Raw genomic sequence first — 27770 nt, 5'->3', positions numbered from 1 at the left:
GTGCTTCTTCCAAATTCCTTAAACAATAAAAATGTCAAATCAATTAGTTTCTTTCTTGTCTATCATTGGCTACAGCAAAATAACTATGTAAGCAAGTCAATACAATGATTACACTTAAGCAGCACTAGTATGAACAGATGCATCATGGGCCAATCACCTCAAATACACCCATGGGAGGATGTAAACCTCTGTGGTCCAGCTCACAGTGCAGAGAAACACATGTAGAATTAGGTGAAAGAGTGCAAAAGGGGAAGGAAACATGCTGCCTCATTCCTTACTGCTTTTACAGCTACAATTCAACAGAAACAGTTCAATGCAAAACAAACGGTAGCATTCATATATACAGTACATACCCTACTTCATGTATCTACATTAAAAAAGTACCATCATTGCACTGTGTTTTAATGGGTGCCATGCAGCACTATAAGTCTCATTTCTGTTCTGGATTTGTTAACGGATGCAACACAGCAAAAATTAAATGGCTCAATTTCCTTTAGTTGAGTGCAACAGCACTGAAAAACACATTGAGCAAATGTGTGCACATATGCGCAAGCTGCTCTCACAGATCCCTTTACGTCACAGGACATGAGACACGATACCGTACATACAGTATCTACACTTATTAAAGAGCACAGTCAACCCAGACGCTGAACAGATAGCAGGGACACTCCGACACGGACTGGAAAGGGAGAAGGACTAGACATTACAGACTTAGTTTCACAGGTTATCACGGCCAAAGCAGTTACAAATATGCTCCTGCATGAACTAAAAGGTGAGCTATTGTGCAGTGCAAAGAGCTCTGATGAGAGAGACACATGCAGAGACAGTTATTAAGCTACTTGAGGCAATGGGCAAACGTCACTGTGTTCGCATTCTTTTCAGATCATCGTCAGGGTAGATGAAAGGGCTCAAGTGACGTTAAAGATTGAATCTGTGAGTACAAAGAAGCAGAGGTTATGTGAGGTCATTTCTTAGCAGGTGAATCTCAGGAGAAAATGTCGGTAGCCCCAGGGAGGACTCTGTGACATGAGCGCATGGCATCTGGGGCAGGATCTGGGGCCGAATTCACAAAACATTAAAACTTAAAACTCAGTAGCAACTCTAAAACGAGTCAGATAGGGAGCTTTAATTAACACTTTAAATTTTAGCTTATAAATACGGCATAATCTTTCGGAGTATTCAGCACATATGAACGTGCAGGACGCATTTGCTCTAGAAGTGCGGACACACATACCGGAAGCGTTCACTCAGAACACAGCACAAAAATGAAAGAAACATATCGCTGCAGTTTGCTTTTATATATTGAATCCGGCCCCAGGTCTCTTCTCCCAGATTTCCAATAGCTTGGATTCATCATAGCTGTGGTGATCCAAACATACATCTAACTTGGTCAATCAAGACCAATTAGATACATTTTAAGATAAATATACAGCCTACTCATAAACAAGGGATATGCAATTATGTATCAAAATATTGTGGTCTGTTTTTCACGTATATAGCATCTTATAAACACAATGCTTTCTAAAGACTGGTCAGAAATTATAATATAAATTGTGATTTGTTTGTTGTACCGATAGCAAGAAAAAAAAAAACATATTTAAGTGTGTAAACTTAAAGTAAATAGAATACCATTCAAAAGTTTAGTATTTTTTAAAGAAATTAATTTTTTAATTCAACAAGGATCCATTAAACTTATTAAAAGTGACAGTAATGACATTTATTAAATTCTATTTCATATAAATGCTGTTGTTTTTCCTTTTGCTCGTTCTTTTCTCTAATAATGATCTCACAGCCTTCCTCTCCTCAGCATCCCAGAGACGTGCCCTTGTCGTGGCCTTTGCACTCGTTCAGTCCGCTTGCTTTATTTTTTCATCCTCTGCTGGCTCATCAAGGCTGACCTTAGTGTCTTCTCTGTTTACAAATTATGGGCTAATGTCGGTCGAAGTCTATTCACTGTCGTCTCGCTTTCTGTCCCTGCCTTTTTCCTTTTCTGTTCGTCAGTTCTTCTTATGTGATGACAGACAAAACTGGGATGAATGTCATCAATGACCTGACACAAAAAATTCTTTTAAAAACTAGAAAATGTGCCTTTTTGTTGGATAATTCTGGAAATGAATCAAGGCAGAATCTTGACAGACCACTTCTTTCAATCAGCCAAATGGACACTGGCAGAGGCCGATAAAAATTACCAAATATTGGTTGATTAATAACGAACTAATGGACTACAGTACTTAAATTCTCTCTCAGATATCCAGTCCAGCTATGACAAAGCAAGTTCTCTCTCAACAGTGACATATCACACTCAACCCAGACAGAAAAATAAAAAATATATGGTAGGTAAATTTAGGTATTATTGTTCACTCTTCCTTGTGATTAAATATTGAGAAACATGAGACATACCTTGATCATTTTACACTATATATATTTTACATCTACAGTGTTTTGTTAAATTAAAAATAATATTAAAAATACTAAGTTTTTAAGGGGCCAATCACTATAAATATAAAGATATATCTAGAATATTGATCAAAAGGCTAAAAAATATTTATCGTTCTTATATTTCCAATTATGTTTTTGAAGAGCAGAGAGTCTGAAGTCATTGAGGGCAGGAGAGGGTGTGAGACGGTTCTTTCTCTGGGGTAAACAGAGTGATTTGGACAGAGTGATTCTGCTGGAAGCGACAGTGAGAGGGAAACAGCTTCTACCTGGAACCAGATCCAGTCGCCTCTTATTAATGCAGTTCAGAATGAAACAGGCCCTCCAGCAGCAGCAAAGCCTGAGGGGAAAGGAGTGTGTGTGTGTGTGTGTGCGTTAGAGAGATGTGTGAACATATATAAAGGAAGAATGAAAGAAAGAAAAAAGGAAAATCTTGTGTATATGTGTGTTTTAATTAAATCCATTCCTCTAAGACACTTTATCACTAGTTCAATGTAAGTGACATTCACACAAACGCACTGTGAGCCAAACAGTCAGAGAGCAAATAAAAATGACTTCAGTGAGACAGACACTCCAGTAATGCAGGAGAGCAGCTCGATTTGGTTCTTCAGCTCATACCAATGAGCTTCTGCCAGAATAAACAACCCAAAACAGCTCACAATATCCAAAGCATGAGAAACACCACATCTCAGCCTGCCCATCCAATCAAATTCCTGCAAATACAACACAGACACACAGCTTGATGTCCTGCAGGTAGCACACACTCCCACAAACACAGGCCATAGGGTCCATGTCACTTTCAAAAACAGCTTACGGTCCCTCGCCATCATACTAATCCACCACGCACAGCTTTACATATAACAGACGACTGCAGGGGGGCATGGACGAGCATCTGTCTCAGTACACACACATTCATTATCACATTATATCCTCTCCAGCCACCATGGCAACACTCACCTGACTTCTCTTTCCTCCTCATTGAACTCTCTTTCCGCCTATATGCTTTCCTCCACTTCTCTCTATCATTCAGTCTTTCTCAGGAGGTGTGCATGGCACTTTTTCTACAGCTAATGGAAAAGTCAAACAGTCTGTGTGCTCTTGAGGCCTGCGGTCCACTTGAAAATAAGTGGATGATGTCAAGATTGTGAACAAACAAACAATTGATAACAGTGACAAAACTCACTCTCTGACTAATATCGATGCAGATATATGCATGGAAATTCACGAAAAAAATCTAATTTGTTGAGTCTGCGTATGTTTATGGGAGCAAGTTGTATGTCTCTGACCACAGACAATCCCTGCTTCATACCAACCACAAGCGTTGCATGTCGCAGGACCAAAAACAGTCATTCCACAACACACATCAACACAAAAAATTAAACAAATCACCTTCTACAGATGAACATATTGAAGAATGTTCACACTGCTCCAGAAGTTTAGGAACATATTGAAGAATGTTCACACTGCTCCAGAAGTGTACAGTGATCAGGGACTGTCAAACTCCATAAAGCATAATTCATATGACTCACTAGATAGTATTACAAGTTAAAAGTCAATTCAAGCTCACATATCAAATTAAAAAAAAAAACTTCATACAACTAGATAGTATTACAAGTTAAAAGTCAATTCAAGCTCACATTTCAAGGTAAGTTGACAATCTTGATATGCCCTGATAACGGTATGCTTTTTATTGTATGGAAAAAGAGCAGTTCAGAGAGTACAGAAGAAAGACATTAATACAGGTTCGTGATGACAGAAATGTTTAAATATAAAATGAAACATTCAGCAAAAATGTTTCCTGTATCCTAGTGGTCTTGATAATCTTCTATATCATAATCATGATGATCTCACACTGATCAAAACTGCTCATTATGCATGCCTGCTGGTGCTTCAGCAGCAACACCAGAAATGCCATGGAAATACACTGGCAGAACGGACAATCCTACTTTTGATTGAATCCATTAGGTGGGGAGTCTTTTATCTGCAGCACATTAATAAAGCACATGGGGAGCAGCAACAGAAAGAAACTGAAGCTTCTCAGCATAAAAGAAAAGGACAGATTCACTACTAACTTGGCATGAGCTAAGCTAAAAGCGCCAAGCCTGCTGGCTTCCTCTCTCTGCTCAGTAAGTCTGAGATGGATTGTGTTCACACTCAGCGCATATCAATGGTGTGATCAAGGCCTGGTGTTGAGGACTTCAGGTCAAGGTCAAACGATGACGGTCCCCAGAGATGATTCAATTATTACCTGAGCAAAACAAGTTTGCCAGCTTTCCAAGCATTCAGAGGTACAGCAAATTCTTTCACTCAGGATAGCTGGCTAGATGTCCACCACTGGACTAGTGAGGTCCTAGTTTATCTAGTTTTTGTTTTAGTTTTAATATTATGCTTTAGCATGTTGTTAAGACTGTCAGCATGGTAAACTCTTAGAGAAGTTGCATCTCTAAATTCATCCCCTTTAATGCAGCGCTGCTACAGTTTTTCAAATACACCGCCTTCCACAAAAATAAACAGCTTCGAGACAACTGCTGTCGAACTTCAAATCGCCTGCTGTGAACAGCGTTCCCGTTATTATGTATAATCTGAAAGTCTACTTTTTTGAGGGGAGAGCTAATCACAAAACAATGCTATATGATGATAGTTTTGTTCTTAATACATTTCAGGGAATCTGCATATTAAAGGTGCCATAGAATGCGAAAGTCACTTTTTTAAGGTGTTTGAACACAGTTGTGTGGCCGCAGTGTGCAAAAAACAACCAGCCTATAACAGTTAAAATCCACCCATTAATTGTTTTATAATCCCAATAAATCATAAACAGTCTCTCCACATGAGCAGTTCCAGATTTCTCACTACTATGACATCATACTCTGGGAAAGTCCCGCTCATTTGTGACCCACTCTGCCCTATTAGCATATACACAGCCCTGATTGAGAAGCAGTGGCCTGCCATTACTGTTTTCTTGCTGTAGCTGCTGGTGATACAATGTCAGCGCCAAAGAGCCATCAAAAGTGTCTTGTGTTGCGATGCACCAATGAATATAGGAGTCTCCACAGACCGCTGAGAACACGGTGGTTACATTTCATATTCGAAAAAAATGTCCTGGAAAAAAAAACGGAAAAGTCCTATAAGTTACCAGACTCCAGACAAAATAAGCATCACGCCTCATATTTTGTTTTCCAAAAGAGCTTCTTGGCTCTCTGTAAGGTTAATGTTGCTAAAGCTACTATTTTCTCTGCCTGTTTTCACTAATGCTGCCTTCACGTGCTACCAGAATGATCATGAATAGGAATGTGGTAGTTAAAAATTGCATTTGGAAGCAATGTGGGGTCAGTAACACGGTAACCAACAGTTAAACCGTAACACCAGTATGCCTGCGAGCATGAGCTCTTGAAGCTCCATACTCTTCTGAAAAGGGAGGCGGGAGCACAAGCTCACAAACACATACCCTAAAAGTGGCAATTTCAACGAGCTATAAAAAATTATTTATGGGGTATTTTGAGAAAAAACTTCACAAACACACACAGGGGACATCAGAGAACAATTTAAAATATTGTATCAATGCATTCTATGGCACCTTTAAGCTGGTATTCAGCATGAAATGAAAATTCACCCTGTATATTTTATTGTGAATGATTCAATCTGTGCAAGGTTTTTTGTTTGACCTCGTAATTTTCAATCATTGGTTCTCCGATGAAACGACCCTCTGGTGACACATGTCTGACTTCTCCAGTCATTAAGGAAAGCAGCTGCACCTTTTTTTTTTTTTTACAACTAACTGCAAGCTCACATTCAGATCTGCCTCTATCCAATAAACAACAAACAGACAGACCCAGTCACCATCATACTTTTTTTCCCACTTGTTTCACTCGTATGTACAACAGTACATCACCATTCAGAAGAAAACATCTGTTGCTACTTCTGTTGCATCAGAGAAAAAAAATCATTCAGATTACCACAATACCAGACTATTATGATTGCTCTTGTACATCCCTAATGCTTATACAAGTGGTTTCAGTTCAAAACTCTTTCCTCTGATTGATTTCAAAGTTCAATTGCATACCTTTGTGGAGAGGCATGGAATGAGAGCCGTCCAACCACCAACACGGACACCACTGTCACCATCACCACACGCACTGCCATCCATCCACCCACTGAGATGATAAAATAAAACACTCAACTACAAGTTAAAAATCATTTTTAGGAAGGGAGTGTATGTATGCGTGCTTTGTGCAAGTTCACAGACAAGCTACGATAAAGGCAAACACGCAATGAAGGACAGTAAAAGTGCCAACCGGAAATGCCCTACTAATGTAATCGAATGAATTTCCAATAAGGCAGTGCTCCAAAAGGAAAGAAACACATCCCAGTTCCACAGCAATCATGTCAAAGGCGGATTGGAATTTTTTCAATAGGTAACAGTTTAAAACCCAAAACATCCAAACACTTGCTAATGGAAACAATGTTTACAATGTATGCAAACTCATAGCCCTTCAGCTCAACTCTTTCTAGGAAAAAAGGATAAGCGTAGCTGCTCGGTGTAAAGTGGAGGGCGCCGGGTTTGTGCACTGACGTGCTTGTGTGTAAGAGTGTGAGCTTAAGCCGCGAGTCTGTCCTGCACCAGACCATCTGCTGATCCAGGGTGTCACTACATCTCCCCCCTACTTGTCAGGGATTATCCTGTTACGTGCTTTAGACGCCTGCAGATTCCCAGCAGTTAAAACAGAGCAGGTAGGACAAATCCCTACACCCAATGCATGACAGTGGGAGAATAATGGACGGCCTTGTTGTGAAATCACTTCCCTTTCGATTCTGCCAGGGTCAAGTGTTTACTGATTGGTTCACTTTAGGCTTGCTGTAGCCCTTCAAATGTACATTTTCTGTTGAATTAATAGATAAATTAACTATGGGTCTAGAGGATCTAGAGGGTCAAAATGGGCCAAAATAGCAAACAGTACAAATCATGTCACATAGAAAGAAATTCTCAATAATTTCTTCCAGGACTACAACATCATTAAAAAGATGTTGAGAACTTTCTAGATCACTGCATTCATTGTCAATCAAAATACAATAATATCTAACTTTATGATTCAGACCGTCAAATATTTAGTTTTGTATTGTAGAATTGGTGTGTATTGTAGAATAACAGAATGCTGTCTATGAAAGGAAGTTATTAATGCTTTATACATTTTTCTTATTCTCAGCTCAGTAAAGACTATCAGGTCAAAAGTTTTGATCTTCTTTCAGCACCCCTCTACACAGCTTGGCGATGGCAACTCTAGCTTGAAATATGAATTAATTATTTAGGGCCTTGCAAACAATGAGTCAGCCACCCGAATAATGGCGTTTGTCTGTGTCAATGTTTGTACAGTGTGCCACATGCAACATTCATATGCATATCACAGAATACATTATGTCCTTTCAAAATACCGAGTGACACTCATTTGAAATGAACAGAGCCTGCGGTGTAAATAGCATGACAGGCTTGAATTCTGGTTAAGGGAAAGAGGAAGCTGGGCTTTTGTGTTGATATTAATTGTGTGATACAAGTGGTGCATTAGGCCTGCTTGTCAGTGGCCGATGTTAATCCATCATCTTAAAAATCCTTATGCTGGAACTCAACCATTTAAATGAAAATCTATACAAACTATTGTTATTTGGCAACAAAATTCCGCAAAACCTCAAGAGAATCAGCAGGAGAGTCATAATAAAAGCATACAGAGGTGCTGTGAACTCCTGTTAAACCAGAACTACAAACAAACTTGAAAATGTTACATTTATTGACCTCATATACTGTAGGAAACTTAACTCAGAATGTTTTAAGGTTCATTGATTCCATAGTTTGGAGTATTTTTATCCCCAACTAATTGAATAGTAAATTCACTTTCAGAAGTGAAGTCTTTTGCCTTTGAGAAAACATACTTGGTTTTCCTTTGAGAAAGACATCAAATTTAGGGGTTGTGAAATGATGGCTTCCATATGCTCTCAGCTGCTAAGAAACATAAGAGAAACCACAAGAGTTTTACTGCAAGATGATTCTCCATCCAAACATACAGCCAAAGGAATGACATAAACCAACTGATCAAAAACATTTCCTCAACCCTGTTCTTTGAAGCTTGGAACCGGTTTCATCAGTTGCTCCTCTATTAACTGAACATACCAGCAAAATATTCCTCAAGAATGAATTGCACCTACTGATTTCATGATGTCTGCCTGATTCTTTTTAGTTAAAAAACTCATGTAATAAATTAGCACAATGTCTGCCGTGATCTTATAATGTCTTTTTTCTATCTTTTCTATTCCACCATGATTCCAGTTGGAAGGGAGCCTATGTGTTCCATTCAAAGGGCATTATTTACGAAGGTATATTATGTCACACTTCTCTTGTAAGTTTTGTCTGTGTGTGAAGACGCTGCAGGCCGTGGTGTAGAGCGAATCCGTGAATAAATGTTCCAAAGTGAAGTAAACTTCAGCGGATTTCCAGTGCAGAGGGAGTAGGGAGCATGACAATCAGAACACAGTTCATACATGGAGCTCTCTTCTAACGAGCTGGTTAACTGAATCAGATTTGTTAAATAAGAGAGGTCATGCAAAATATGCAGAGCAGTGGTTCGCAAGGACTGGACCCTTCGCAAAGTCCCGCCCCCCTTAGTTACTGTTGCTATGTCCAAAAAGCCATGGCGAGCTCACGCAAAAATGTTGATTGATTAATCCCTATGGATCCAAGAACATTCCTTATAAACTGTCTACATATGGTCAAGGTAAGCAAACATTATAACTATTTGGACACTGATGAACTCAACACAGGGGGGATCAAAACTTATCAATGTAACTGAAAAGTTTATTATTAACTTCTTAGCATTTGGCCTCCTTTGCTTTATTGTAAACCTGATGATGCTGTTAGCCTGCATAATTGAAAGTGATCCAACAAGAATCTCATGAGAAAGCAAACACATGTATACACGCTTACGAGAATACAACCACCTCTCCCTCTCTTTCACACCTCTGACCCTCAGAGATCATAAACATGTACACAATTGTGGCTTTCCTTTAAATGTGTCCTAATACACACTCAGCAATCACCCACTCTCTTCCCGTTTATGTGCACACACACCATTTGGCTGGGGTTCATTAAAAATTCACAGTTTTTTCCATTAAAGATTCACCACAGCAGTGCTGTTACGTTTATCAGGCCTCTGCCAGTCGCCCTTCAGCAAGCAACGAGGAAACATTCCAGGGCCCTGATATTACAGCAAGGCCACGATGCTGCAGCTGTTCTGAGGGAGGTCAGACAGAGCCAGAGAGATGTGGAGAGGCAGAAAGCGGTGAAGGTCCTACCCTCTTTTTCCATTTAGAGCTACGACAGGCTGTGTGCCTCAATTATTCAGCAGTGTTTCACGCGCCTCCTGACATCACCACTGCACACTCGCAATGCCTGCATCACAGGCTCCATGCTGCCCCGGATCACACCACTGACCAACATCACACACATGCTACAAGCAAGACTGCTATCATTAGTACTGTATGTTTGGACAAAAACCAAACATGGCCACAGAACTGTGTAGGAATATGTTTCATCAGAGGTCTTCAGTGGTGTAGTGAACGGGTACAAATACATTTTCCTGAAAAATAAGGAAAATGTGTTAAAATACAACTTTGAGACAAAAAAAATATTACTTCTACATTAAACTTTGCATTGATTGTACCACATAAACAATGACCTTAAATGTATGTTATTGAAGGTCAGGTTTAAAATACAGGTTTAAAAAAAACAGTAACACTTTATATTAAGAAAAAAACAGTTAAAAAAAATACAGTAACACTTTATATTAAGATTCAACTTAGTTAAAGCTGACATGAAACATAAAACAGTAACACTTTATATTAAGATTCAATTAGTTAAAGCTGACATGAAATGGAAATTTACTGTCTATTTTTTCTAAATGCATTTTAATGATCTTAATGTAAATGATTCATCCATGTAAGTTTAATTTTTTACCTCATAATTTTAATCAAAATGTCATAACTTGATCTTCCGGTGAAAAACTTTTCGGGACTTTTCCAGTAATAAAATAAAAATCATAAACTAACATGCAATAAGAATTAATATAAAATAAACTAAAGTTAAATTTAGCTCATGTTAATGTATAATTAAAACGATACAAATCTATTAGAAGGAGTAGAAAATAACATTAATCTAGATGAATAAATTCTGTAAAAGTCTTGCTCATTTTTAGTTCATGACACTTTAACCAATTCACAGCAAAAGTAAAGGAAGATGGAGTATGAGTAACCAGAGGTAAGTTCACATTGCTTGTACTTAGTGCTCTACATTAACATAATGCTTTCCCTTATATTTCATTGGACTAATCGGAATTTTATGCAAAACAGGTAAGAAATTGAAGCATCACATTCAAATAAAATCAAGATAAAATTAAACTTAAAAATGAAATCTTAAACTACACTTATGAGAACATACGAATAAGAATCTGATCAGAAATTTGGAGCACTATACTATTAAACAACAACAACTATAAGACTGCAGCACTCTTAACAAACGAGTGTACTGCTCTCTATACATTTGACTGAGTAATTGCAGACCATCCTGGCCTTTGAAAGATGACTCAGAGATGATAATAGCTTATATGTCTGTTAACAGGTTGGCATGTCGAGAGATCTCTCTGGGCTTTGATTAAGGCCAAGAGAATGGGGAGATTTCACAGGAGGGGACTTTGGCACTGTTGCTTTTTAATGCAGTGCCAGCCAGCATGATGAAGAGTCTGAAGAAAAACAGTTGCCAAGTTCCTTGAAATAAAGCCTAAGAGAGTTGCCAAACTATGCTGATCTAATTACCTGATGTTTTTTGTCCTAGGATCTTTTAAAATAAATCTGTTGTTTACTGGCCATCCATGGGGACCGTAGCATACACATACACACACAATGAGAACAGGATCTGTTATAATTCAGCTTGAAGGTCTACTACAGACAGTACAATCATTTCTCCAGCTCTTGCGTTCGCTCACACATTCAAACAGTCTGGCCTAAAACAGCAACAAAGGCTGTAGGGAACAGCTTTTACATCAGAACACAATGTCGAAGCGAAATTTCACTGTAACAAGTCACCAGATTGAAAGCGAAGCTCTGTTTTGGCACATAGTTGTTATAGGATTTCGGTCTGTGTGAAAAGTTCAGGCAAAGTGAACACAATTAATGTGTTATCTCGATCAGTCTCTGAGTAATCATGCCCATGCCAAGTGGACAATCCAAAAGAGTCATTTAATTAAAATCCATTTCATTTAATTCAACCCAGCCCAACCTGATACCGTACGAGGACAGGTACACAAAGTGTTCATTCCCCGAAATAGAACAGTGGCTGGGGCTCATATATCCTGACCATCTTCACCAACAGCATAATTAGCACTGATGATACTGACAGTGATTAGTGACTCAGCTGAGACACAGAAAGAATGAATGAAAGAAGAAACATCAACAGGTTCACTGCATTAGCTGTTACACATTTGAGATCAGAGCACAGACCCATCAATATTGTTCAGTCTGCTTGGATGAATTAACATCATGCTTCCTGTCAAGCATTTGTGGTAGGTTAGAGGGATACTCCAACCCAAAATGAAAATTTTGATATTAATCACTTACTCCCATGTCGTTCCAAACCCATAAAACCTTTGATTTAAGATATTTTGGATGAAAACCTGGAGGCTTGAGACTGTCCCATAGACTGCCAAATAACAGTGTCAAGGTCCATAAAAGGTATGAAAGTCGTCGTCAGAATTCTCCATCTGCCATCAGATGTGAATCTAGGTTATATGAAGCGACGGGAACACTTTTTGTAAGCGAAGAAAACAAAAATAACAACTTTATTCCATAATTCCTTTGTAAGCAGTCTCCTCTGTGTCTCTCCATATCACCGTATGCTGTGTATGCTCTTCTGCGCTGATTTATTTCAAATTAAAGCTAAATACACGTAGAAACAGCGCATCCTTGTGGCGCAGGTGACACAAAAGAGCATACACAGCATACAGTGATTGTTCCTGTCGCTTCATAGAATTGTTCCTCTTTGCTTACAAAAAGTGTTCCTGTCGCTTCATATAACCCAGATTGCACATCTGATGGCAGATGGAGTATTGTGACGACGACTTTCATACCTTTTGTGGACCTTGACACTGTTATTTACTTGCCAGTCTATGGGACAGTCACAAGCCTCCCGGTTTTCATACAAAATATCTTAAATTGTGTTCTGAAGACAAACTGAGCTTTTATGGGTTTGGAACGACATGGGGGTAAGTGATTAATGACAAAATTTTCATTTTGGTATCTTAAGGTATCCCTTTAAGATACTTTAAATTAGCATGTGCTCAGAGTACAATAAGACAACAGTTTCTGCCGTTCAAAAAATGAGAATCAGTCATATTTGGCCGGTTCTGAGATAGTTTGCTATATCATAAATAATGCAGATCTGATCAGATCAAAGAGAAAGACTTGAGTTATTTGAAGAATGATGGTGTATTGACACAAATAGAAGATGTAACATTCTAGGAAGACGATGATGCAGATACAAGAGTCAGACTAACAGGTTAGCAAAAGCAAAACCTTACCTCTTGCTGACAGCTTTTTTGTGTTGATGATCTTAGCAGCATATTCCTGGCCGGTTGATTTCTTTACACATCGCCGAACAACAGAAAAGGCACCCCTGTTTGAAAGAAACACAGCAATGTAAATGTCAATAATTACACAATCAAGCTAAACTGAAATTTTTTTTTAAGCAAAAAAATATCACATAATCATAATGTTTCACAATGAAGCAAATAGCGTGCAACAGTGCCCATCCAACATTTGAGCAGAGTTGGTTCCAGAAGAAAGTTTTCACTTTTCCCACAGGGATTTTCCAAAAAGTCTTTGATTTGGACTTGTAAGATATGAATGAAACCAACCAGCTATGAGGGGAATCACAACTTCCAAAAAACATCCAAAGCAACCGATTTAATGAGGTAGAGAACTACAATGCCATGAAACACTGCAAACGACAAAATCAAATGAAAAATTATGGAGAAATATAAAACTATTGATTTAAAGGTGTTGATTATACACACATACAAACAATACATTTCATGTTTTTTGTGTAAAAAAAGTTAGAGAGCTTAGGGAGACTAGTATTTGCTTTGATTCTCTGATTGGCAGATTTCTCTGCAAAATCCTGGGTAATGTAGTTTTTCCTCAGGATTTCCACTGTTGTGTTGAACATGGTTAATTAAAAAATAAGTTAAAACAACGTGGGCTGATGACTTCAACCATACCACTGATTAACAACATCATCGTAGCTCACATCAGGTGCATCTTCAAAGGTTTATAAGATTGTTCAAATTAAATTCCTCTAAAAAGAAAAGGAGTTTTACTTCCGGAACCCCACTGTTGCATTCTATTGGACTCAATATCATGAAAAAGAATGTGACAACAACAATACTCTGGCACTAAGAATTCAGCTTTAAATATGCTACATAAAATAGGCTATGTCACTGTAAATGATTAACATACTTGCAAAAATGCCAACTTTGCTTATAGGCAACTATTGTGAGCTGTGATGTGAACAGTGGAAACATGGAAAATATGTCCATTTCAGGCTTTTAAGAGCTCTCCAAAAATGATTCGGGCACTGCTAAAACATCTACTCCACTATACTGAAATATTTACTATTTAAATGTTGGCTGAAAAAAAAAATGTACTCGGGGAACAGCTACTTTTGAATGGACAAAGATGCTTTTTGGCAGCAGACTGGTGTAGGTATGGTATCTAACAGCAGGAGCTAAATGAAACACGCTACATCAGTTAAACTAACTCATTATGGTGTGTTCACATCTTGGGAGGCTGTGAAGTTGCTATGCTGTTAGTTCTAGTAAGCTCCGTTCAGATTTGCGAACAGTTGCTGTCACTCAAAACAGAAATCGCTGTCAGTGCGAGCACCCCTTTAGTTAAGAAAAACAGGTAGCCCAGGCCCAAACTCAAACCACTGGCACAGAGCCGCATCCAACTTGTCTGATTCGCTAGCATGTACAAGCATGTAAAATTTTGTTTTCCAGTTTTTGGAGACACAACCTATTGCATTGACATACATATGTCAGGCATTCAGACTTTAATATTGCATGGTATTTAAATCAACAACCACAATAAAAAACAGCAGCTTTATTAACAGTTATGTGCCACAACATCAAGTCAAATGCTAAACTGGACATTTCACGAACAAAAACAGCACTAAGGGAATCATTGTGTGCCTATGTTTTTGCCAGCGGTTCAACTACTGTCAACGAAAGATACCGACCACCTTATGTGAGATATATGATATAACACTCAAAAATACTGATGGGAAATCTGAATCATTTCCACTAATCGGTTCTTTCTAAGAGTTTGTGTAGAAGAACAGGTTCAAAAAGCGATTCAGTTGAACATTAAGTCATCACATGGACTCCAACATATCTGACAAGTTTTATTTACTAAGTTACTACTACAGTTATTTCCAAAAACATCTTTTTTTTTTACTGTGTTAACAAAATTACATATTCTATGAAATATTACATATTTTAAAATGTTTCATTTAAGACACATGTAGGTATATTTGCAGTTTTATGTTTTATTATGTTTATTTACTAAGGTATTATAGCTGCTATTTTTTAAAGCCAAATCTGTGTCATATGTGTGTTGATAAAACCTTCACACAATCAAATCATAAACATATTTACGGTACGTTTTATTTGTAACATCTCTGCTATGCGGCTATTTAAAGGGGTCCTATTATGCTTTTTCACTTTTTCAGCTTTAGTTAGTCTAAAGTCCACTTCAAAAGGAGATACAGTAAAAAAAAAAGATGTTTTTGGAAATAACTGTAGTAGTAACTTAGTAAATAAAACTTGTCAGATATGTTGGAGTCCATGTGATGACTTAATGTCCAACTGAATCGCTTTTTTGAACCTGTTCTTCTACACAAACTCTTAGAAAGAACCGATTAGTGGAAATGATTCAGATTTCCCATCAGTATTTTTGAGTGTTATATCATATATCTCACTGTCATAAAGTGGTCGGTATCTTTCGTTGACAGGAGTTGAACAGCTGGCAAAAACATAGGCACACATTGATTCCCTTAGTGCTGTTTTTGTTCGTGAAATGTCCAGTTTAGCATTTGACTTGATGTTGTGGCACATAACTGTTAATAAAGCTGCTGTTTTTTATTGTGGTTGTTGATTTAATACCATCCAATATTAAAGTCTGAATGCCTGACATATGTATGTCAATGCAATAGGTTGTGTCTCCAAAAACTGGAAAACAAAATTTTACATGCTTGTACATGCTAGCGAATCAGACAAGTTGGATGCGGCTCTGTGCCAGTGGTTTGAGTTTGGGCCTGGGCTAGGTGATTTACAAACATTTTTTTAAATTAGCCACCAAATTTTCATCATTTTTCTAAGTTAACGATGATGCCACCTCAGTAAATTAGTATAATATTAAACTGAGTTATTAACTCAGTATTTATATTTTAATATGAATAATGTATGAAATAAACGTTAAAGCAGAAATAATAAAGATGTAAACGGCATTCCTCATTCAAACTCGCTCGCTCCTGCTCTCTCTTCCAGCTAGTCGCTACTACTCCGCATTGGATTGTGGGAAATAGTGCTCCAGCGAGTGTACATCAGTTGTACACTCGAAATCAGAATGCATTGTGGGTAAAAAGTAGTGAACGAATGTAGGGAATGAAGTCGTTTACTCAGAATTCGGACAGCACTACAAAATGGCTGGCACCCGATATTGTGGACTATATAGTGGATAGGGAGTGGTTTCGGACACAGCATAGGTTTCCGCCCATTCGTTGATATTTGTGATATCACAATTCCCGGAAAATATGAATTGTAGTCCAAACAGTTCATTCGTTGATTTCCGATTAAATAAAATGCATTCTGATTTCGAGTGTACAACTGATGTACACTCGCTGGAGCACTATTTCCCACAATCCAATGCGGAGTAGCGACTAGCTGGAAGAGAGAGCAGGAGCGAGCGAGTTTGAATGAGGAATGCCGTTTACATCTTTACTATTTCTGCTTTAACGTTTATTTCATACATTATTCATATTAAAATATAAATACTGAGTTAATAACTCAGTTTAATATTATACTAATTTACTGAGGTGGCATCATCGTTAACTTAGAAAAATGATGAAAATTTGGTGGCTAATTTAAAAAAATGTTTGTAAATCACCTGTAGGTAGCGTATTCATCCTGATGTAAAATTAACGGTCGCCTGAGGGCCCTCTATGAACATTATCTTATCTGAGCTCAAAACACTGCTCGGGAGAGTTTCAGGATACAAAAAAAAAAAAATACATAAAATTATGAACGTGTGTATGTCTGTTTATTTTTGTTCACAGTATTTTAATAGTATGATTACGAACATAAAAGCATTACAAAACAAATAAATAATATACCATCAACGAAAACAAATCTGACGGGGAGGTATGTATAATTACAATAAAGTAATTTTGAGTGTTATTGGTATTAATATTATTTACATGTAATATAAAAGTGCATATGTGACGATGTTTTTGCAACTGCTCCAAGTCTCACGCGCAGTGTATACGTCACCGTCCGAATCCGTTCACTCCTTTCTGATAAAGCCCACTCAACTGCCATACACTTTATAGGAATTAGTGAACGAGTGAGCGATTTCAGACACAGCTTGAGACTGGTTACAATCATCCAGGTTTAAATCAAGCTCAAATTGATTTGATATTGACGCACAATTTTCACTGAAGCTCGCAGCAGGCGGCTGTGGTAAGGGGCATGACATTTCCAGACCAGGCGCAGAGTAGAGCCAATCACAACACATAATGGCCCAGCTAACCAATCACAGCACATTTCGTATTTCAAAAGGCGGGCCTTCATTTGATACAGGAACTATTCGAGCATGTCATGCCAGACTGTGGAGAGTGGTGTTGTAATAATGTAAAATATGTGAAAATAATGCGTTTTTCGAACAACCTAGTAGTATGACAGCCTGTTCTAGTACACCCCCAAAACAAAATCAAGATATTGTAAAAGTGCATAATAGGACCCCTTTAAGTAATTTGCACGAGTTGTTGAATGACTCAATACGATTCGCGAAGAATCGTTCAGACCGGTTTTGTCCACAGTTCAACTAGTTCATTAAAACGATCCGACTCAACAGAACGAATTGGGCAACGCTAATTCACTTCCTTCATTTTCACGTTGATGTTTTTGGCGGCTGGACAACAACTGGCAACAAACCGCCCAATGACGGTGCGATATATGATGCCCAAAACAGCAGCATTTTGCGCAACTATCGTTACACAAGTCTGCAGCAAACCGTCCTATCAAGCCTGCGCGGCAGCAGTCATCAGTGATATCTGATCAATGCTTCTGAATGCTGTAAAAGTTTTTGTATGCATTCAAAACGTGGACCCAAATCACAAAGCCTAACACCTCAGACTTTAGTATTTCCCTTCAAACGAATGGCCGTTCGCATGTAACGTTAGATAAAGTGTCGACAAAGTATTGCATCTCGCATCACGACGACACGCAGGCTCCGAGAGCACCCTGTAGCGCGCGAGCACGATGTTAGGAAACGCATCTAAAGATAAACAAAGAAACGAGCTTCGTGGAACCCGAGGCTTGATAAGCACACACCGAACTACTCGAATCGACCCAATCGGGCTTTCGTTTAGCGGGCTGCACTGGCTTTTGACATGCAAACCCGAGCCGCCTCTGTGTGTGAAGGCTGCTGTCAACACACTGAACTAGACACAGGCAACACGATGAGACAATGCAGTGAGTGAAGAAGAGAGAGCGTGTAACGCGTCACACAAATGCAGCGGTGCGGTCGCTTACTTTCCGAGCTCTTCGTACAGCTGATATTCGTCTGTAAACCTGGTGGAGGTTACAATTGTAGCCATGTTGCGCTTTAGGAGGATATCGCCTCTCTGGTGTCTCCAGGACCGCCTCGCTCAGGTTTCGGGAGATCTCTCGCTCACTCAAAAGAAGAGAGAGAAAGGAGGAGGTGGGGGTGAAGGAAGAGAGAGGTGCTGGTAAGTGGCGTGTGTGTTGTTGGTGGAGGTGGAGAGAGAGAGTAGCTGCCAGCCACGCGAGATCTTCTCTGTCGACGTCGAGAAGTGACATACACAGTCCGAGCACGCGACGCGACAAAGCTACTTCTTGCTGAGTGGACTGTCACTGACTGCTGCGTGCGGTGTTTTTCATGTAGAGATGTCTGAACGTGAACGAATCGTTCTTCGGAGTCGGATCTTTTCGATGAATATGGTGAATACATTCGTTAAACCGGTTTGAAATCGGAGTTGACAACTCAGCATCTGATTCGAACATGTCAGAGTCGCCTCGTAATGAAAGCATTAGCTAGTGAACCAAGTATTTAGCGAATCAAAAGTACATTTTAGCAATGGACGATTCACAGAATACGTTTCAGATAAAACTTACTAAATATATCATAGAAACAATTGTATCAAAAAAACAGTTTGCAACATTAGCAGCCTAACTGTTTATGTAAAGCTATGACTGGAAGCTACTGACACCACAAGCCTTGAGGAAACTAAACACCAGAAGTTAAAAATGGACACATTTGCTCTTACATTAAAAATAAGGTTGATAGAATTTTATTCAAACGTGCAAAAACTACAAGAAATGTAGGCCTACACCACTGGTTAATGTAAATGCAGATGGCTTTTTGGTTCTAAATGACCATCTTAAAAAAAAAAAAAAAAAAAACAGCCATTTAAAACAACAGGTACAAAGTCATTTATTATTTGCAGGTGTGCATGCACAAACAGATGAAAAAATGTACTCTGCCACGTTATTGATTTACTCATATGATGCAAGCCTGCTTCAGGTTTCAGCCATTATATTAGTCCATTATGTGGACTTTTATCGCTTCTTAGAAAAAGAATGTAACAATTCACGGTCTCATGCTTGTAAATGCTCTCTCTTCTTTCATGGCCAACCTTGTGGAGCAAAACAGTCCGATTAGAAATGAATGCATAGGAAGTGCAGGGACTGTAATTACACAGAGGCAGGTTGATATGAAAGCTTAATTAGATCAGAGTAGAGGTGGGGGGTTATTAATTGCAGTGTTCCCGTAGTGCTGATGCTCTGTACAGTGGGCTGTGTATGAGAATGTGTCCTTGCATGCTGGGAAAAGCCACATTTTGGTACACTCAGTCCTCTGCAAAAGCTCAGCAGCAGAGGATGGATGGCTTGCTGCCAGACAGCATCAGTTCTTCAGGAAAGTGTGCTGCTTTAAGTATTACAGACTATATATATGCAGATCATGTTTGAATTATATATGTTATACATAATGTGTCAAAATCAGCCTATTTTGTCTGTTAGTGTGTGTTATAAGGTTTAAAAATGAGATTTAGTAAAATGAAAGCGTTATCAGCACTGTCAAGCTCTGACCGCATTATCACTTCATCTGTGTAACTGAAGATCAACTGAAGAGTCACAAAACAGGCTAAAATATCAAGAGCAGTTTGCTGGGCTTAATGCAAATGTATCGTATTACACTTGACGTCTTTACATTAGCACAATCACCATCTTATGAATTATAATTTGCCTGTAATGAGTTGCCTGCTGCCCATTGATGATTATATTGCCACAGCACAGCATTATGTTGCTTTATTGATTTGTAAAGCAAATGTGTAATCCATTACTGCTCTTAGCAGGACCATTTAACTTGGGATGTATTTAAGATGCTGTAAGCGATTTCAGTCATTTTGCTAACTTGCGCCAATGTGAATTAGACCACCCCCATTCCTTCAATAACCTGCACTTTTACAAAAACCCCAGCCTTCAAAGACTTGTCAGCAACCTGATGTTTACAAATTCAAACATGCACAGTGGTTAACAGTACAAAAAGGTTAGTTACAAGTGTGTCTCAGTGTTTCTTTTATGACTATTTTACAGTACATCTTTTTTGCTGTGTTGTGCTTGTTAAATGACGTGACGTGACATACAGCCAAGTATGATGACCCATACTCAGAATTTGTGCTCTGCATTTAACCCATCCAAGTGCACACACACAGCAGTGAACACACACCGAATGAGACCGTGAATCAAGCTGTTCATAGCTTACTCCCTCACTGGAGAGAGTCCTTTTGGGTACGTCCCATTGGGAATGAATTGAAGACTGTTACAGTGACATACACATCCACTTCAAGCATTGCTGAGTAGTTGTTCACACAGTACAATATACACATTTCAAGAGTTTTGCAATAAATTGGTGTTATTCCAAAAATAAATAAGTGTTACAAAAAACAAGCTATTGTCCAGTATAGCGAGGCTCAGTTGTATAAGGTTGAATCGATTCAGGAGAGCTTTGTTTGGGAGTATGACTGTAGGCATATGACATATTGGAAACAAATAATGCAACACATTTGAATTCAAACAGGCAGAATTATTCTTATAAAACAAACTGACATTTATGTGGCACAAACACAGTTATGATCTTCAAAATGATGGCATCAGATCTAAATGAGCCTGAGAAACATAACACTACAACATCCCTTCATCACAGCATGTAGCATAACATGTGGTTTAAGTGTAAAGAAAGCTATGCACTCAGTTCCTATATACACACACTAGTAGTACAGCGTCTTCTGTAACTGTTCCATACTAGTTGGTGTAGTTTCTTATCCACTACGATAAATTGTGAGCATGGACAACAGGGTTCCCGTTCAACCATCTGTATCAAATGATTCTGCAGTTTGGCAACAAAAACATAATTTGGCCCCTAAATGTTTAGTTTTTTTGGAGCCCTAGTCCCTTTTTTTAACCTGAATGCCTGTATCTGTCAGGCAGTAAGGACATTTTATGCTTGGTATTTCTTAAACAAATCGCTCACAGCACCTTTAAGAGATGCCAAACCCAGCATGTGTTCAGAATGACTCATACACAGAGTGAGGGAGTTAGTCAGATCGGTTTGTTTCTTTCTCTCTCTCTCTCTCTCTGGGCCAGCCCATTGTGCATTCTTACCACAGTTGAAGTCTTTCCAAAGTGGGTTGTTGCGGTTTTGAGTTGTTTTCAGAGATAAACAGGAGGAGGAAGTGTTTTTGTTGTATTGGTCAAATTATAACATTTATAGTTATGTAGTTGTAATTCATCCAGGTACATTCCAGAGTTTTTTCACTTCTTTTGAATGGGCAAATAATAACAGGAAATAAAAATGCCCTCTGGACTATGACCTAAGATAAGTATACAACAGATTTACATCAGAGATTATAAAGGTGTGGCCACACTAGACTTTGTGTTTCCAAAATATATGTCTGAAGTAGTTTTTATGTAATTTCACAAGTTTAGAGCAAATGTATTCACGCCTTCAAGGGATAGTTCACCCAAAAATGAAAATGAAGTCATCATTTACTAGCCCTCATGTCGTTCCAAACCTGTATGACTGACATATAATATAACTACTTCTTCTGAACACAAGCTATTTTGAAGAATGTTGGTAACCAGATTGTTCTGGTGCCAAATGACTTTGACTGTATGGACTAAAAAACAGAAGAGAGTCATACAGGTTTTGACATGAGGGTAGATAAATGATGAAATTTTCATGTTTAGGCCACCTAGCCCTTTTACATTTAACACTTTAACAAAAGAACATCACAATATTAAGCAATAACAATTTGCTGGAAAGTAGGAGCAGATCAGTCAGTTTGAATCATGGTTTAATAAATTTTTTAACAACAACAGTCTCCAACAAAAGATACAGTAATTCTTGCTCTGCAGCTCTTAAGGTAAACATCTGTTTTGCATTATCTTAACTACGTACTAACATTGTCTTTAACAGTGCATTGACTTTTACCTTGCTCTAGATTCCTTATCTTGCAACAGTGAAGCATTCCTTACAGTAGAACTTAAGGAAACATTCTCCTTGTTTAATTACTTCATATGAATGTGTTTAATGGAGGTCACTTCTTTGTAGCTTGATAGAGGTTAGTTTTTCATTTATGGTTTGTGACTGAACACATCTTCATGGGAGGACTATGTTATTGTGAACAAATCAAAAGGATGGATTATTTTGTAGGGGTGCCACTGCTGACAGAAGACAATCACAAATACATTTACATTAGAGTAAAACCATTTACATACGTAGAGGTAAAATTTAAATATTCAAAATATTTCTAAACTGTTAGTTCAAAATATGCATTACACTGAATACAGAGCAAATTTCATCACGTCTTGTGATCGAGTTAAAGTCTCTTGAAACTGGGAGATGAACAGGCCAAGAATGTCTAGTATAAAGGCACACAGCCTTCAAACCCAAGAATGATTTTCCTCCTCCTCAAATAGCCCTCGTTTTACAGAAAATAACTTAGTTTATCGCTCTTTTTCTTGTTCTGACATTCTTGCTTTTACATCTGCACTGACCTGATCTACTCAAACTGGGAAGGAATGCAAGAGGAACAGGTGGAGGAGAAAGTGAAGAAACAATGAAGAATCGTGTTATTCTGGTTGTGGTGGGTAATGTCAGAGCACAAGCATTAAAGCAAAAGGTAGGAGAATGAAAGAAGCGTGAGGAGGAGTGCAAGGCAGAGGCTTGTCAGAGAAAGAACAGATAGATGAGAGAAAGTGAACCAGAGGGTGGATAAGAGAACACTGGTCCATGAACAAGTGGAGAACAATATAAATGCTGTATTATTCCCGATCAAATCAATGCCACTGCTTACATCATTTTCTGTATTCAAATGACTGTATCATCTAATAAAGACCCAGCAATATCTACATTAAGTACTTGTGGAAATTACATGTGATCAAATCCAGACTGCTTGTTGTCTGAGTTCCATTAACAAAAGGAACTGAACTGTTCGGTTAAATCCATTGCATCATACAGATGGGAACTGTCTAATAAGCTCATGGCTGGTAAGTGAAATCTTTGAACTACCGTGTAATAATGCGGGAAGGCCATAAACAGTTCAGTGTCGCTGCAAATATTTTCACACTGCCAGCAAAAAATGGCTTTGTGGATGCAGAAATCCTGTCCACAACTAGCTCTTCTGACTACAAGAACAAAGCGGCCCTTTGCATACGGGTACCAACCTTTTTGAACAAGGCCCTGAGTTTGCAGACTCTGCAGGTACTCTTGGATCTGGCCTTTCTGTTGGTGTTGTCTGGTTCTTCATCATCCCCTTCATCTCCTTCCTCTGCCTGACCCAGCCAGGGAGTCCACACCCCTCCATGAAGTTGCGGGTCAGCCATCGGGTCGTCCGGTGGATTGCGTGGAGACACAGCAGTGTGGTTGTACTCAGCAAGTCGGGCCAACAGTACCTTGACCACCTCAGGCCGTGCCTCTGCCAAATCTGCCCTCTCATAGGGATCAGCAGTGACGTTGAAAAGCCAGACAGACTTCCCTCGCTGGTCACGTCTCTTTTCCATGCCCTGCCACTGCTGCGGACCTCCCGGCATCGTCTGCGGAGGAAACCAGTCTCCATCGCCTACGTTCCCTGTCAGAAGTTTCCAGTCACCAGCTCGAATGGCTGCACGCACTCCTGTATCCCAGATCCCAAAACCATTAACATTTAGAAGTCTTGGGTCGACTTCTCCAAGCCTGCGTGACACAGGGTCAATGTTGAAGAGGATTTCAGTTCGTGGACAGGGCAGGCCGCTACTTATAGCACCCCAAACATCTTGGCCGTCCAGGTGGCTGGAATCAGATTCTCTATATCCTGCAAGAGACAGCAAGGTTGGGTACCAATCGGAAACGTGAATCAGAGCCTGACTCACCACCCTCTTCCTTTTCAACAGTGGGCTGTGTACAAAACCAACTGCTCGAACTCCACCTTCCCAGTAGGAGCCTTTCCCGCCACGCAGGGGCCAATTACAACCCCCTGAGAGAGGTTGGCCCCCGTTGTCTGAAGAGTAGATGAGCACAGACTTGTTGTAGTAGCCTCGCTCACGCAGCTCACTGACAATCTCCCCTACTGACTCATCTACCCCGCTCACCATTGCAGCATAGTGGCGCCGAGGTCTGTTGCCAAGGGTCTGGTAGCGTCTGAGAAGATGCCCAGGAGCTTGTAATGGTGTGTGCACGGCCTGGAGGGCCACATATAGAAACAGGGGTGTCTGCTGGTCATGACCTCTCAGGATTTCTTTCACTCTGCAAGAGTCCAAATGAGCACAAATCTTACATGACTCGATGCAGCACAGTATTTGGTTCACAAATGGTTGCTGTTTCTCACCTCTCAGTGTAAAGCCTTGTTGAGTAATTCCCACTCAGCTCCCAGGCCGGCCGGTTTCCATCATGCAGGTCGAACCCACAGGCCTCTGTACCGTCACAGCTTTGGAAGCTAAAATGGTCTCCACTGCCCGTCAGCGATCCAAGGAAGCTTTGAAAGCCACGGCTTGTTGGCAGACACTCAGGCCGGCAAAAACCCAGGTGCCATTTCCCTACCATGTGAGTGCTGTAGCCAGCCTGCCGGAGCCTCTCAGGGAGCGTCGGTATGTCGGGGGGCAAGCAGAGGGGCTGCCGTGCACGGATGATCGAGTGTTGAAGCCCAGTGTGAATCTGATACCTGAAGCAATAGATGGTAGCTGGTGATTGTGATTGAGGAACACAGATAATACAGCGAGGTTCCTCAAATCTCGCACCGGAGAGCCATTGCCTTGCAGTGTTTAGCTCAAACCCTGATCAAACTCTGAAGACCTTGATTAGCTTACTCACAAGTCTTTGATTAGGGCTGAAGCTAAACTTTGCAGGACAGCGGCCCTCAAGGTCTGGATTTATGGAACCCTTGACTATACCAATAAATTCACTGGGTTTAACTTCATTTATAGTAGTATGTACATAATTGTAATATGTATATACAGTAAGATTCATGCAGTGTTTAAACAAAATAGTGTCATTAGAAAAACAATATTGGGTCTCTTACCGTCCAGTCATAAGCTGGCTGCGTGTGGGGGAACAGATGGGCTGAACGTAGTAGTTTTCCAGTTTCACCCCTTCGCCAGCCAGCTGGTCCAACACGGGTGTGTGGATCTCTGAGCCATGGTACCCAATGTCATTGTAGCCTTGGTCATCCACCATCACGAAAACAATATGTGGGGGAACTGTGCCCCGTCTGAGAACCTTTTCCTCTGTAGTCTGTATTAGTCCTAGTGCCAAGGAGAAGCAAAGCACCAGCGCATCCATAATGTAGCCACCAATCCACCAAATTGCTTGTCCGTTGACTAACCCTTTGGTGACTCCTTATGTTGACGTTCAATTTGAACCAAGCCAGATTAACAGAAATTGCTTGCTGTTATACTCCATCTAGCAGCCTGAAGGTCTTTTTTCCCCACTAAAGTAGATTTAATTTAGTTAAAAACTAGTAAAGGATAAATGAAACTCGTTGTGTAGCTCTTCTCAGTTTGTTAGTCCAGGGTGGCATTCTGTATGTCTGAGTAACTTTGTGAGCGGAGCTGAATTGTCTGAGAGTAAACACTGCTGTCCTCTAACAGGACCTTGTTACATTCCTCTAGCACACCAACCTACAGGATCATGTGTTTGTGTCTGGAATGTTATACATTGGTAAATAACAAAACTTGATAACTTGATTTTATAAATGTTAAGATATTTACAGTTGTAAATAGCAGATAAACTTGTAGCAGATATACTTTTAACACTTTGTATACAATATATATTAAGTTTCACTGTGATGGTGCATTTGTTTCTTGATGGGGGATCTGTATATATATATATAAAAAAAATTATAATAAAAATACAAGGCAATTGGAAAAAAATGAAAGGAAATACAGTGTTGACACCACCTGGTCAGTAAGTGTATTACACCCAACAAATAATAAGATAATAATAATAATAATAAGTGATTTTGACCCAGAACAAGCATCAGTGCAGGTAAAGCAGTGCTGATGAGACAACCCTCACATGTTGTTTTATTGATCCTTTAATTACCTCAGAACCACATGAAGACGTTCACCTGATAATGAGTTCCCTGAACAGCTGTCGAGGCTGACTTTCCTGTATAAAGGTAAAGTGATGCTTACTGTGGAAGTGTTCACAGAAAGGACAAGCACTGATCTACTGAACTCAAAGAGAATGCAGTCAATAAAGATGACATTATTAGATGCACATCATTTAAAGGGATAGTTCACAAAAAATGAAAATGCTGTCATTTATTCACCCTCATGTTGGTCCAAACCTGTATGACACCTTTTCTTCTGCTGAACACAAAAGTTGGTAACTGTTAAACAGTTTCAGCAACCATTGCATGTCTCTGTTATATCACTTTTTAAGACCATTCTCCGGCCCAGAAGATACATTTTTATTTCTCATGATTAAACCACTTGATGTAGTTATATAGGTGAGGGTTGTGAGAAAATGGGAGAAACAAACAATGACACATGAGCGCTCTCTCTCTCTCTCTCCAATGAGAGGAGGGGTGCGGCACACATATCCAGCCCTCTGAAGGGCTATCGACCGCTCTCAGGTTTGCTCTGCTAGCGATCTCTATGCAGCAGAGAGGAAATCAATGCCACAAAATGAGTCAATTTCCTACATTAAGCCAAAACAGACGACAGTCTCGCCCAAGTGGGAAATTTCACAGCCATTTCAGAGCAGGGAGAGAAAATGGAGGAGGCAGCCAGAGGGAAAGAGGAGAAAGAAAAAAAAACTCGCTCAAGATGAGTAGCCTTGCCCGTTTACTGTGTAGTAAGCAATTAATGTCATCCAGGCTTTAGTGCAACTGGTTTGGATTTAGATTAGATTTGAACTTATTAGAAATTAGAAATGTGTTATTTTCTTTTTTTATGAGCACAAATATACAAAAACTATATATTTAAAGCAAAATTTACTAAGAGAGACTAACAGATATCGAGGAGCAATTCAGCTTTAATCCAGTCTTATAGGGATTGTTCACACAAAAGACGCAGTATTTTAAGAGTTTTTTTGTCCACACAATGAAAGCCTGAAGGACACTAACAGACAAAAACTGTCAGACAAATCTTTTGTGTTTCACAGAAGAAAGTCAGTCATTTAGATTAGGAACGAATTGAGTAAACAATTACAGGATTTCCATCACTTTAAAGTATTGAAAGCACAACGTGACAAAACACAAACTTTCTCAAGAGGATAATTAAATAAAAAAAAGAATCATTAACATAATTTCATAAAATTGACAAAGCCTGTTTAGCAAGTCAGTTAGGACAGCAGTGGCTCTTTAGTTATGCTACTACAACTAAATATACATGAATAATACACAAACACACTCAATAGAGGTGTAAACCCATTTGTGGCCAAAGTGAAGTGACGTGACGTGA

At 39.3% G+C, this 27770-nt stretch overlaps 1 protein-coding gene and 1 pseudogene across 1 annotated transcript; both read right to left on the bottom strand.

Annotated features, from left to right (window-relative positions):
* Positions 1-18743, bottom strand: part of LOC109100282 — a 57809-nt pseudogene extending 39066 nt beyond the window's left edge.
* A 449-nt stretch (positions 18744-19192) lies between these two features.
* On the bottom strand, positions 19193-27520 carry LOC109087429 (arylsulfatase I-like). The gene is made up of 3 exons (XM_042768841.1): positions 25385-27520; positions 24695-25027; positions 19193-24612 (listed from the first exon to the last, which is right to left on the bottom strand). Exons 1-3 carry the CDS (start codon positions 25642-25644, stop codon positions 23517-23519), a joined length of 1689 nt encoding a protein of 562 aa, XP_042624775.1. The 5' UTR covers positions 25645-27520; the 3' UTR covers positions 19193-23516.
* Between the last annotated feature and the right edge of the window lie 250 nt (positions 27521-27770).

The sequence above is a fragment of the Cyprinus carpio genome, chromosome A13 (genome assembly GCF_018340385.1).
Source record: "Cyprinus carpio isolate SPL01 chromosome A13, ASM1834038v1, whole genome shotgun sequence".
In the NCBI taxonomy this organism is placed as follows: Eukaryota; Metazoa; Chordata; class Actinopteri; order Cypriniformes; family Cyprinidae; genus Cyprinus; species Cyprinus carpio.
This window is presented reverse-complemented; position numbering and strand designations above follow the sequence as displayed.